Source organism: Carcharhinus amblyrhynchos, chromosome 5, assembly GCF_965287045.1.
Source record: "Carcharhinus amblyrhynchos chromosome 5, sCarAmb.v2.hapA, whole genome shotgun sequence".
Taxonomy (NCBI): Eukaryota; Metazoa; Chordata; class Chondrichthyes; order Carcharhiniformes; family Carcharhinidae; genus Carcharhinus; species Carcharhinus amblyrhynchos.
In genome coordinates this window covers 46,660,077-46,672,462 of record NC_137328.1, presented here as the reverse complement: position 1 = coordinate 46,672,462, position 12,386 = coordinate 46,660,077, and the positions used below count along the sequence as shown (strand labels likewise).

Sequence of the window (12,386 nt, the reverse complement as noted above, 5' to 3'; positions counted from 1 at the left end):
CAAAGTCACGAAAAATGGAAGACTGCTAGTGGAATAACAAGCAGTTTTGAAGGAGGTTTCTATCATTGTAGAAGTTATGTATGTATCATCATTTTCATAGTTGCTTTGTTTTGGAAGCATTTCAGAAATTCCAGTGAAACAAAGCTTCACCAATACGGTGTTTATCGAAATAACGTTGGTAATTAGCAGTTCATTAGGATACTTAGTCCATGCTAATATAGCAGTTCTGCCTTGCATGCATATGAGTCCAGCTGTAACACATTGGGTCATTCTGGCCTTTGCATGCAACAAGGTTCTGCTGGGTAGAAGATGTTTTATTGAAATATTTGATTTATTTAGTTTGGATTAGAAATGCAACCGAACCACAACATTTCCCCACAGTGCAAGACCAGGAAAACAATTTGGAAAGGCTCAATGTGGTCTCCCACTATATTGATGCTTGCTATGCCAACGTAAGCAAAGTAAAAACATTGGAATGGTGTTACTGGACATGTCTTCAATGTAGTTACACAAGGAGTTTTATTTCAGATTTCCTCGATATATATAGCCACATACACTTGCTATTTTGTTATCAGTTTATGCCAAAAATCAGTGATTCACCTGATGAAGGAGCAGCGCTATGAAAGCTCGTGATACCAAATAAAACTAGGGACTCTAACCTAGTGTTGTGAGACTTCTTACTGTGCTCACTATTTGTGGACTTAGCTTTGAAAACATGTTTGGACATGAGCCTAAGGTGTTTTTAAAAAAGTTCTGAAGTGCAAAGATATGACTTTATTTTTGGCAAAATTAAAATGGAAACAGAATTAGAGAAAGAAATAGTTAAGGAGAAAGACTAAAAATCAAAGGAATACATATTTCTCAGTTAATGGTAGGGTGTTGGGGAGAGTTACAGAACAAAGAGATCTAGGGGAAAATGTTCATAGCTCCTTGAAAGTGGAGTTACAGGTAGACAGAGTGGTGGCGAAGGCATTCAGCATGCTTGGTTTCATTGATCAGAATATTGAATACAGGAGTTGGGACGTCTTGTTGAAGTTGTACAAGACATTGGTAAGGCCGCACTTGAAATACTGTGTACAGTTCTGGTCACCCTATTATAGAAAGGATATTATTAAACTAGAAAGAGTGCAGAAAAGATTCACTAGGATGCTGCCAGAACTTGATGGTTTGAGTTATAAGGAGAGGCTGAATAGACTGGGGTTTTTTTTTCTCTGGCGTGTAGAAGGTGATCTTACAGAGGTCTATAAAATAATGAGGGGCATAGATCAGCTAGATAGTCAATATTTTTCCCAAAGGTAGGGGAGTCTAAAACTAGAGGGCATAGGTTTAAGGTGAGAGGGAAGAGATACAAAAGGGTTCTGAGAGGTGATTTTTTTTCATGCAGAGGATGGTGAGTATGTGGAACAAGCTGCCAGAGGTAGTAGTAGAGGCGGGTATAATGTTGTCCTTTAAAAAGTGTTTGAACAATTATATGGGTAAGATAGTTATGGAGGGATATGGGCCAAATGTGGGCAATTGGGATTAGCTTAGGGGTTTAAAAAAAAGGGTGGCATGGACAAGTTGGGCTGAACGGCCTCTTTCCATGCTGTAAACCTCGATGACCCTATGATTCTATAAAGGCAAAGGGAAAGAGAGAATGGGAGCAATTTGGAAACAATGTTTTGTTTCATAGAATCCCGACTGTGCAGGAGGAAGCCATTCACCCCAACGAGTCTGCACTGACCCTCCGACAGAGGATCCCACCCAAGCTCTTTCCTGTAACCCCACGTATTTACCCCTCTAATCCCCTGTAACCTGCACAACTTTGTACTGTGGGAGGAAACTGGAGCTCCGAGAGAAAACCCAAGCAGACAGAGGGTGATCGTGCAAACGCCACACAGTCACCCAAAGGCCTGCATTGAACCTAGGTCCCTGGCTCTGTGAGACAGCAGTAGTGACTACTGAAGCACCATGCTGCCTCAAGTCCTTATTGTATCTGAGGTCCAGATTCCGAGAGATGTTTTTCAGATCAAAACAGAAGCAAACTACTTAATTAGAGCTACAATTATAAAGACACAGAATGGAACTCCCTCTGCATCATTCAGTCATACTCTGCTGGGCTGGGTATAGTGCAGAGCTTCCTTTGTACTTCCTTGCTGGATAGTTCAGATCAGATACAGTGAAAATTGGATATAAAGTGGAGTTTTCTTTGCCTTGTCCCGAAATAGGTTGAATTTACCAAACTGTGTAGAATGTGCAGCCTATTGCAGCAATGTTGCAATTTCTACTTTCCACAGCCTGGGGCCAGTATGCAATCTTAGGTTTTCAAATTCAAGTCACTGGATTACAGGGAGATGATTAGGGTTGGGCATATGAGGTGGGGGTGAGTAGGGTGTCATGCATTCTTTAAGACATCCCAAAGGGCTCCCCAAGCTCATTGGTTTGTTGCCAGGATTACAGAGAAATGGAAAATGGCATGACGGGGTAGACAGGAGAGAAGGGCCCAAGCACTGGTAAAAAAGAATAAAAGGAGATGGATGTAATGGACTTGGGTCTGAAGCACCTGCCAAAATGCTAACACATATGAACACAAAGGGAATTCAAGTTATGAATGTACATTAACAAAGTTTGAAAGAGATGTGACCTGATTGTGAACAGTAGACAGGAAGGAGAGACTATAACTAAAAGTCTGTGAATCTGTGGTGTGATGAAGTTAACTTGTTTACAGGGTGGAGTCAGTTTGGGACATGCATGAGTCAAATGGCAATGTTCAGACACTGTTGTGGACCTGGCGTGGATCTAGCATATGTGTGATAGACAAAACATTGTGATTTCTTCCCATTTCAGCATTCATTTCCTTACAAGTTCTTATCTTTACCAATCTAACTGAAGTTTTCCCCACGTGTCAAGAAGAATTTCTGATGTCAGTTGTAAAATTACTTTTCATTGGTTTGAATCCATGTACTTTGGTACTCCAGTCACAATTTAATTTTACAAGATATCCCTGATCCAACATTTTGCCCAAAATGAAAGTGTGAAGTGGGTAGATCGTGGTTTCTCCTAAACTACCAGATACAGCAAGCAGGATTCTCCAATCTTGTCCACGCCCACCCAACTGCCAACAAAAATGGAGAATTTGGCACCAGCCAAAACTTCATTCACTGCAGCGTCACCAGTGCACCAAGCCACGAGTGAGGTCAAAGTTCTTTGGTGAGTAAGTAGTGTAAACTGGAGCAGGAAGATACAATGTGACATAGTCAAATTGGACAGGACAATAGCAAATGAAGTCCAAAGCGATGAAATTTTGATTTCATGTGAATTTGTACAAATATTCACTGATAAAACTTCCTCCAAGAAGCTGTGTTCCTTTTTTCTTGCCTGAATAGTTATTTCCACTCATCGATTGGATGTGTCTAGGGCGGTGGATAGAGGAGAGCCGGTGGATGTGGTCTTTCTAGATTTTCAGAAGGCGTTTGACAAAGTGCCTCACAAGAGGTTATTGCAGAAGGTCGAGGGACATGGAGTTGGGGGTAGGGTGTTAGCGTGGATAGAGGATTGGTTGTCAAATAGGAGGCAGAGAGTGGGGGTCAACGGGTGCTATTCGGATTGGCGGATGGTGACTAGTGGAGTGCCCCAGGGGTCGGTGCTGGGGCCTCAGCTTTTTACCATTTATATAGATGATCTGGAGGAGGGAACCGAGTGTAGAGTGTCGAAATTTGCTGATGACACCAAGATTGGGGGAAAGGCAAATTGTGCGGAGGGTGTGGAGAGTCTACAGAAGGATCTAGATAGGCTGGGCGAATGGGCCAGGAAATGGCAAATGGAATTTAATGTTGGCAAGTGTGAGGTGGTCCACTTTGGTAGGAATAATGGTAGGAAGGACTATTACTTACGTGGCGAAAAACTGCAGCAGGCGACGGTGCAGAGGGACCTCGGGGTCCTTGTGCATGAGTCGCAAAAACCCAGCTTGCAGGTGCAGCAGGTGGTCAGGAAGGCGAATGGGATGCTGGCCTTCATAGCGAAGGGGATTGAATATAAAAGTAGGGAGGTCTTGCTGCAGCTGTATAGGGCATTGGTGAGGCCGCAACTGGAGTACTGTGTGCATTTTTGGGCGCCGCACCTGCGCAAAGATATTTTGGCCTTGGAGGGAGTGCAGAGGAGGTTTACTAGGCTGATACCGGAGTTGAGGGGGTTGAGCTATGAGGAGAGGCTGAATAAACTGGGCTTGTACTCGTTAGAGTTTAGAAGAATGAGAGGAGATCTCATTGAGACGTATAAGATGATGAATGGGATGGATAGGATAGAGGTGGAAAGACTCTTCCCGCTCAAAAAAGACAATAGGACTAGGGGGCACAGCCTCAAGATAAAAGGGGGGCGGTTTAGAACGGAGTTGAGGAGGAACTTCTTCACTCAAAGGGTGGTGAATCTCTGGAATTCTCTGCCCGTTGAAGTGGTGGAGGCTGCCTCGCTAAATATTTTTAAGACGCGGGTTGATGGGTTTTTGATAGAAGAGGGGATTAAGGGTTATGGGGAGAGGGCGGGAAAGTGGAACTGAGCAGCAACAGATCAGCCATGATCTTATTGAATGGCGGGGCAGGCTCGAAGGGCTGGATGGCCTCCTCCTGCTCCTATTTCTTATGTTCTTATGATTCTTAACTATGAAGGTGGGATCTATTAAAGACCTGAATAGTGATTTCACATTTAAGTGGGATTGGTTGGAGGTGGCTCCTGATTCTTCTCAGGAATTCTTCTGCACAAAGTAGAGGAATTTTGACATGACAATCACTTTCTCACCTTGGCTTCCAGATTCCTTCTCCCTGTTACAACTTTTCTTGACTATCTCAATTTTATCAATGTCTTTATAGTCAGTGTTTCTCGGAACTAGTCACTTCCAAATATGCCCCACATGTTCACCCTCCTCTCCATATTCCAAGTTAGCAATCTGAAAATAGTTTCCTACTCTGTTTCGTTATTTTTTTTGCTTCATTCAGTCTTTTCCTTTTTCTACAATGTTCAGTTTTATAAAAGCATAGCATGATATTTTGACCATCCTATATTGGGGAGTGATTTCAAGTCTGAGATGGGAAATGCATTGGAGTCTTACAGATAGAAAATAGGATGCAGTCAAAAAGACATCTCAGTTGATGGGATACAACTTAGTAGTAGATGATGAGTCAAATGAACAGTTGAAGATATGAATAAATAAAAATAACATTTCCCTGTCTGGTTTACGTAGGGTTGCATTAGATTACATTGGATGTAGAACACAGAACAGGCTATTCAGCCCAAACAGTCTATGCCAGTGCTTATGCTCCACTTGGGCTTTCTTTCATCTAAATCTATCATCTGTCACTGTCAATTCCCTTCCCTTCCCTTCTCTTCAAATACATCCATGCTATTTATTTGGGTGGCACAATGGTTTGCATTGCTGCCTCACAGCACCAGGCACCTGGGTTCAATTGGGTGACTATCTGTGTGGAGTTTGCACATGCTTCCTGGGTCTGCATGGATTTCCATTAGGTGGGTTGGCCCACAGTCCAAAGATGTGCAGGTTAGGTGGAATGGCCATTCTAATTTAGTGTCCCAAGATGTGTAGGTTAAATGGATTAGCCATGGGAAATATGTGGGGTTACAGGGATGGGGTAAAGGGAGGGCCTGCGTAAGATATTCTGTCAAAGAGTTGATGCTGACTCAATAAGCTGATTGGCCTGTTCTGCACTGGAAGGATTTTATGTTTCAACCACTTCCTATGACGACGAGTTCCATATTCTCACCGGTCTTTTGGTAAAAAGCTTTCTTCTGAATTCCCTACTGGATTTCTTGGTGATGTTTTTACATTGATGACCTCTCGTTATGCTCTTCCCCACAACAGGAAATATTCTCTCTGCATCCACTCTATCAAAATCCTTTCATACTTTTTAAGAGTTCTATTAGGTTACTACTCAGCTTTCTTTTTATTGGGGAAAAGAGACCCAGCCTGTTAATCCTTTCCTGATATATCCATGCAATTCTAGTATCATCCTTGTAAATTTTCTCTGCACTGTCTCAGTGCTTTTTTTTTATATAGTATGGCAACCAAAACAGTTTGCAGTTCTCTGTGGTCTGTCTAAGGTTTGATAAAAGTTTAGCATGATTTCTCTACTTTTTAGTCCTGTCCCTCTCTAAATAAAACCTAATGGGTGGGATTTTATGTCCTCAATCGGGCAAGACCAGAAATTCCCGCCCGAGGTCAACAGAGGTTTCTGTTGCCAGACCCTTACCCACTCTGACTCCATGGCGGGCGAGTTGATAGAGTTCTGGCCAATATCTAGTGCAAACTAAAATCACATGGGTCTGAAACCCCATCAGCTGTAATATAAATAGAATTAATAGCCACTAAAGGAAATGGTACAAGTCCCATGTTATACAATAGGAGTCAGGCCATTAGCATGGTAATAGAATTCACATCACTGATGAGTATCTCAGCTTAGGCCCAAAGTTTCTAGTAGCTTTCTCCCATTGCGGATGCAGCAAATGTGGCCTGGTGATGGAGTGGTACCAACTCAGCATCTCATAAAAGAATTACTCAGCCATCCCTCCAGCCGTCTGAGACCTTGCTTGGGCTAGACACCTACCTTTAGTAAGCTTAAGTTTCATTGGAAATAAATCTTTCAGATTTCTGGCGTTTGCAATATTTTGCTTTTATTTAAGTTTCATTGGGTTTGTGTGGAGTTGTAATGGGTGTAATTTCTTGGATAAGCACAGAAACTCTCCCAGCACCTACTCCCCTAACATAAAGAGGCAGAGTGGGAGGCCTCCTCTCTGCATGATAGAATCCTAGTGGAACCAGATTCCAACCAATTCTTCTTTCCATAAGGAATATGTGTGGCATGCCCTATAGAAGAGTAAGATTTAACGGCCATGTTTTAATCTAAGTACACAACACAAGGAACACAATGGAGGAACTCTATTGTTATTCTCCTTTATGATTCTGTGAAAGAGAATGTGCAGTGTCTGGTTTATAAATGAAAGCCACAGAGGTAGTTTCTGATATTAGTAAGTAGAACAGTCAGCAATGCTATGAATGTCGGTGAGCATGTTATTTCTAGGAGCTGTATGCAGTTGCATCTCTCGCTTTCTGTCTTGTCAATTACTGTGCGTTCTTTTCAGATATTGACGAGTGTATTCAGAATGGACATCTTTGTAAAAACGGTCGTTGTGTGAACACGGATGGCAGCTTCCAGTGCATTTGTAATGCTGGTTTCGAACTGACCCCAGATGGAAAAAATTGTGTTGGTAAGGAATACTCACTCCTCAAGTAAACTCGAAGCAAGTGTGTGGACAAAGGGCGCTTTTTATCAAACATAACTTTTTCTTAAGAATCAGAGTAAATGTAAATATTTTGCAGAGATTTAAGTCAATTTAAGTTGAGAGCAGAGACGACTAAGATATTAAGTGATGCCAGTGACATGCTACAGTGTAGACATTGTGGAAATAATCAAAACTATTTCCACTGCCATTAGTCCACAGACATTGCATTATACTACTATGTTATCGAAGGTAACAACTTGCATGTGTAACATTAAATAAATATTCCAATCTTCTTCACAAATGGAGATATGTCAGGAAAGAGACGTTGGTCAGGATGTTACATTTTTTGGGCTCTCCAACCTGACAGGATATCATGGTCTAATAAAATGGCAATTTAAATGGCCCATCACATCTGCGGGGTTGGGCGGGGGAGGCATTTGGCCATTGACCTAGGGAGGGAGAATATTGGACAGATGATAAAGACTGGTTTAATCATGTATATTATTAAGAATTTTTTAAAGGAGAAAAGAGAACTGTCAAGGCATCCAGTTCAGGGAGTTCCAGAGAGTGGGGCCAATGGGGTGAAAGAATTGCACAAAAAACCAGAGCCATAAAGCCAAGGAGGCATTTGAAGATAAGGATTTTAAATTTAATATGCTGGCAGCCAATGTAGGTTAAGGAGGGTGAGGAGCAAGCAAAGCATTTTTCGTGGCTGGGAATGGATGACTATATTTCAAACTTAGTTGAGTCTCTGGAGTAAGGAAGGCCAGTGAGGAATTGTAAAGATGAGAAAAACATACATTTTTGGTGACTGTTCTATAAAGTTCAGTCAAAGTTACTGTTTCTCTGATTAGAAAGTGGTCTGTGTTAGCCTGGAGCACAATGTTAGAGACAACATCCAGGCTTGAACTGAGCATCGCCTGGTAAGATTTGCACTACATAAGTTTAAGGCAGTAATCATCTCCAAGGAAAGGGAAGTCCCAACCAATTTTTCCTAACAATCAATCAAACTACCATCACCAACTGCCCTGCTGTCCTTATGTTGGGGAGAGTGTCAGAATTGCTCAAAAGTTTAACTGGATAAAACGTATCAACTGTGTGGCCAAAAGAATGGCCACATTCTATGATTATGAGTGGGGTTGTGGGGATAGGGTAGGATTGTTTTCAGTGCAGACTCAATAGGCCAAACGGCCTCCTTTTGCACAGTAGGGATTCTATGAAGAACAGGGAGAGGCAGAGTATCATTCATCTTCCAATGTTCCAATTTTCTAAAGGTTCAAGTATGGAGTGTGATGGAATACTCGTCACTCACATTACAGAGTGAAGTCATAAAAATTGCCATCGAGGACAGACTAATTTACTTGATTAAGATACCTATCACAGAACTCTGTATCTAAACCAACTAATGGCTCACACTGTGGTTATTTTAGGAACTAGTAGAAAATATACTGGATGGATTGCAACAACTCATTCAGCGTACTTCAAGCACACCTTGCAGTTCTTTGAATTCAATATAGGAGAGGTGATAGTCTAGTAATATAATCACTGGACTATTAATCCAGAAGCTCAGCTGTAGGGATCTGGATTTGAATCCCGCCAAGGCAGATGGTGAAATTTGAATTCAATAAATAATATCTGGAATTAAGAATCTACTGATGACCGTGAAATCTTTGTCAATTGTCGGAAAAACCCATCTGGTTCACTCATGTCCTTTAGGGAAGGAAATCTGCCATCCTTATCTGGTTTGGCCTATACGTGACTCTAGAGACTCAGTAATGTGGTTGACTTTCAACTGCCCTCCAAGGGCAACTAGGGATGGGCAATAAATGCTGGCCAGCTAGCAAAGCCCATGTCCCACGAATAAATTTTTTAAAAAACCATGAAGAACGAAAGTTTCAGGATCCTGGGAACCCCAGTATGTCCAAGTTCACTTATCAGCTATATACCTTTTGACTTTGACATATATTGTTATCCCATCATGTTCACTGGATCACAACTCTAGAATTCTCTACTTGTTGTGGGAACATCAACATCACAAAAATATCATCAGTTTGAGGAGAAAGCCATGACCACCTTCTCAGGGCATCTAGGAATGGGCAATAAGAAATATAAATAGAAAATGCTGGAAATACTCAACAGATTTGTCAGCATCATGGAGAGATAAACAGTAACATTTCAGATTGTTGTCTTTTCATTATTAAAACAAAAACTTATTTTATTTAAAATAAAACAGAATCTTTTAAAGGTCATTGATAAAAGGTCATTAATCAAAAGCATAACTCTGATTCCCTCTCCAATGATGCTGCCAGATACTGTGCATTTCCGCATATTCTGTTTTTACTTCAAATTTTCAGCGACCGCAGTATTTTCCTTTTCATATGCAATAATTAATGGTTTTGCCCATGCAGCCTAAATCCCAGGAGCAAAAAAAAATTCCAGTGACAGAGGGGCTGAGGCAGGCAATGTTTCTTAGGTAGAAATAGATAATCTTGAAGAAGCACATGGAATTGGACAGGATGTTAATATTTAATGTGGTTCTCGATCAGACAGAACAAGTGCAACAATCTAAAATTCTACTCAATATGTCTGTATAAAAAAAAATGATATTTTTAAAATCCTTGTTGCAAGCGTACAAATTCTGTTTTAACTCTAGTTTCCCTGTGTCTGAGTGAGCAAGTTGGATTTTTGTGCCAAATATCGGTTAGAGATTTCAGGACACACTTCTTTATCAAGGTAGTGGTTAGAACAAGGAGTAGTTGAGGTGACTAGCATTGATACATTTAAGGGGAATCTAGATGAACACACGAAGGTAAGGATAGAAAGTTATTTCATGGAGTTAGATGAAGAAGAGTGGGAAGAGCCTCATGCAGAACTAATTGGACGATTTCTGTGCTGTGTCTACTATGTAATGATATCTGTTAATAATGCTGTAAGTGAGTCATCAAAAAATATGTAACAGTGACCAGAAACAATATCCAATCCATTTTTTATCTTCTGGTGGATATCTTTTCAATGCAACCTTATCCGCGGGGATCAAACCAATTCCTGCCACTACAATGGAAAAGGAAATATATGCACTGTCTGATCTTACAGTAGCAACAAAATCATTTTAAAATATTTGTGTTGCCATGATGATGAGGTAAAAACAATGAATATGATCCTAATAATTGGAACATATTCATTGCTTTTACCTCATCATCATTTTCTGCATTAAAGTATTCCAAAAGATTACATTTTATCACTTATATTGGAGGTAGGTAGAAGTAACAAGTGTCACTTGTGTGCAAAAACTTAATTGCACATGTTTGTTTGGACAGTGATTAAGTCTAAACTAAATGCACTGCAATAATCACAGCTGTCAAGGACTAATGATTGCTTTGTAATTCTGCAGACCACGATGAGTGTGCCACGACCAACATGTGCCTGAATGGCATGTGCATCAATGAGGATGGAAGCTTCAAGTGCATCTGCAAGCCAGGCTTTGTGCTCGCTCCCAATGGGCGATATTGTATCGGTATGTGGCAGCCAATGAAGTATTATGAAGTCTGGTCACTATTGTGATATAGGAAATGCAGCAGCCGATTTGTGCATAACAAACAATCACAAACATATGTTAATGACTGAAATATCTGTTTGGTGATGTTGCTGCTGCCAGTTGTAGCAATCCCTATCAGGAATTGTTTTGTCATCATTTGCCAAGGTCACCTGTTTTGCACCATCCTCTCACATCCAGATGGCCTGTGATTTCCATCATCCAACTACACCCAGATTGACATCTCTTTCTGCTGCCCACCACTTTGCTGCCTAGAGGAGATCTTTGTAACTTTTGATCTAATGGCCAAAATATTGACATTTTCATTTCTGGATGTCACTTTTTGAAGTTCTTTTTGTTCTTGCAATTTCAACCACCTCCTTTTTATTGTGGTCTGCTTATGGAATTTTCAGTAGGTATCTTAAATATTGAGGGATAAATATTGGTCAAGATGTCAAGATAACTTTCCTGCCCTTTTTCAGAGCAGTATCTTGGGATGTTTTACATCCACCCAAAGAATCCCATGGTACCTCAGTTTACTATCTCATCTGAAAAATTGCATCTCTGACAGTGCAACTCTCCCTCAGAATTGCAATCTTTATTTTTGTGCTCAGATCTAGGAATGGGAATTAAGCCATGTGACTTAGAGGCAAAGTGCTGCAAACTGAGCCATAGCTGACACAAGTGCAAACCTTTGCACTGGGTGGTTTGAGCCATCAATCTTTTGATTAATAGCCAAACACACTAAACCATTTGAGACACAACAGACTATAAATAAGTTGTTTAATGGTGATTAATGCTGAGCACATCATTGAAGTAGATACCTACACTTGAATGGAGAAGCTCTGATTTCTTTGACAAGTTTGCTTTGTATGTACAAAAATATTTAAAGATGGAGTCAGATGGCAAGATGCCATTTTTGCACAAAGTAGCACATGTCACACAGCAGCTTTTGTGTAGGTCACACACTGCTTTACCTTTAAAATGTTCCTACTGATAACTTCAAAATTTGTGTGGGATGTGCTTTCAGTGATTTGATTTTGTCATCTGGTGGCTCTGACATCCATCATTATGAAGTGGGTCAAAAGGCTAGTCATGGCACGAATCAATTCCAGCCTCTCTCACTACCTGGATCCACTACAGTTTGCCTACCACTGCAACAGATCCACAGCAGACGCCATCTCTCTGGTTCTGCATTCAACCCTGGAACACCTAGATAACAATGTTATGTCCTATGTCAGACTCCTATTTATTGACTACAGCTCAGCCTTCAACACTATTATTCCCACGAAACTCATCTCCAAACTCTGTGGCCTGGGCCTCAGCAACTGGATCCTGAACTTCCTAACTCACAGGCCACAATCAATAAGGATACACAACAACATCTCCTCCACAATCATCCTCAACACCAGTGCCCCACAAGGCTGTGTTCTCAACCGCCTACTATACTCATTATACACTATATACGGCCAAATTCCCCTCCAATTCAATTTTCAAGTTTTCTGATGACACCACTGTAGTGAGAAAGAGCTCAAACAATGATGAGAGTACAGGAATGAGATAGAGAATCTGGTGAACTGCTGCA

At 41.0% G+C, this 12,386-nt stretch overlaps 1 protein-coding gene across 1 annotated transcript in view; it reads left to right on the top strand.

Annotated features, from left to right (window-relative positions):
- The window catches only part of fbn2 (fibrillin 2), a 344,878-nt gene that overhangs the window by 178,736 nt on the left and 153,756 nt on the right, over positions 1-12,386 (top strand). Inside the window, exons 13-14 of the mRNA XM_080188736.1 lie at positions 7,129-7,254; positions 10,661-10,783. Coding sequence (XP_080044862.1) covers positions 7,129-7,254; positions 10,661-10,783 — 249 coding nt within the window. The remainder of the gene's footprint in view (positions 1-7,128; positions 7,255-10,660; positions 10,784-12,386) is intronic.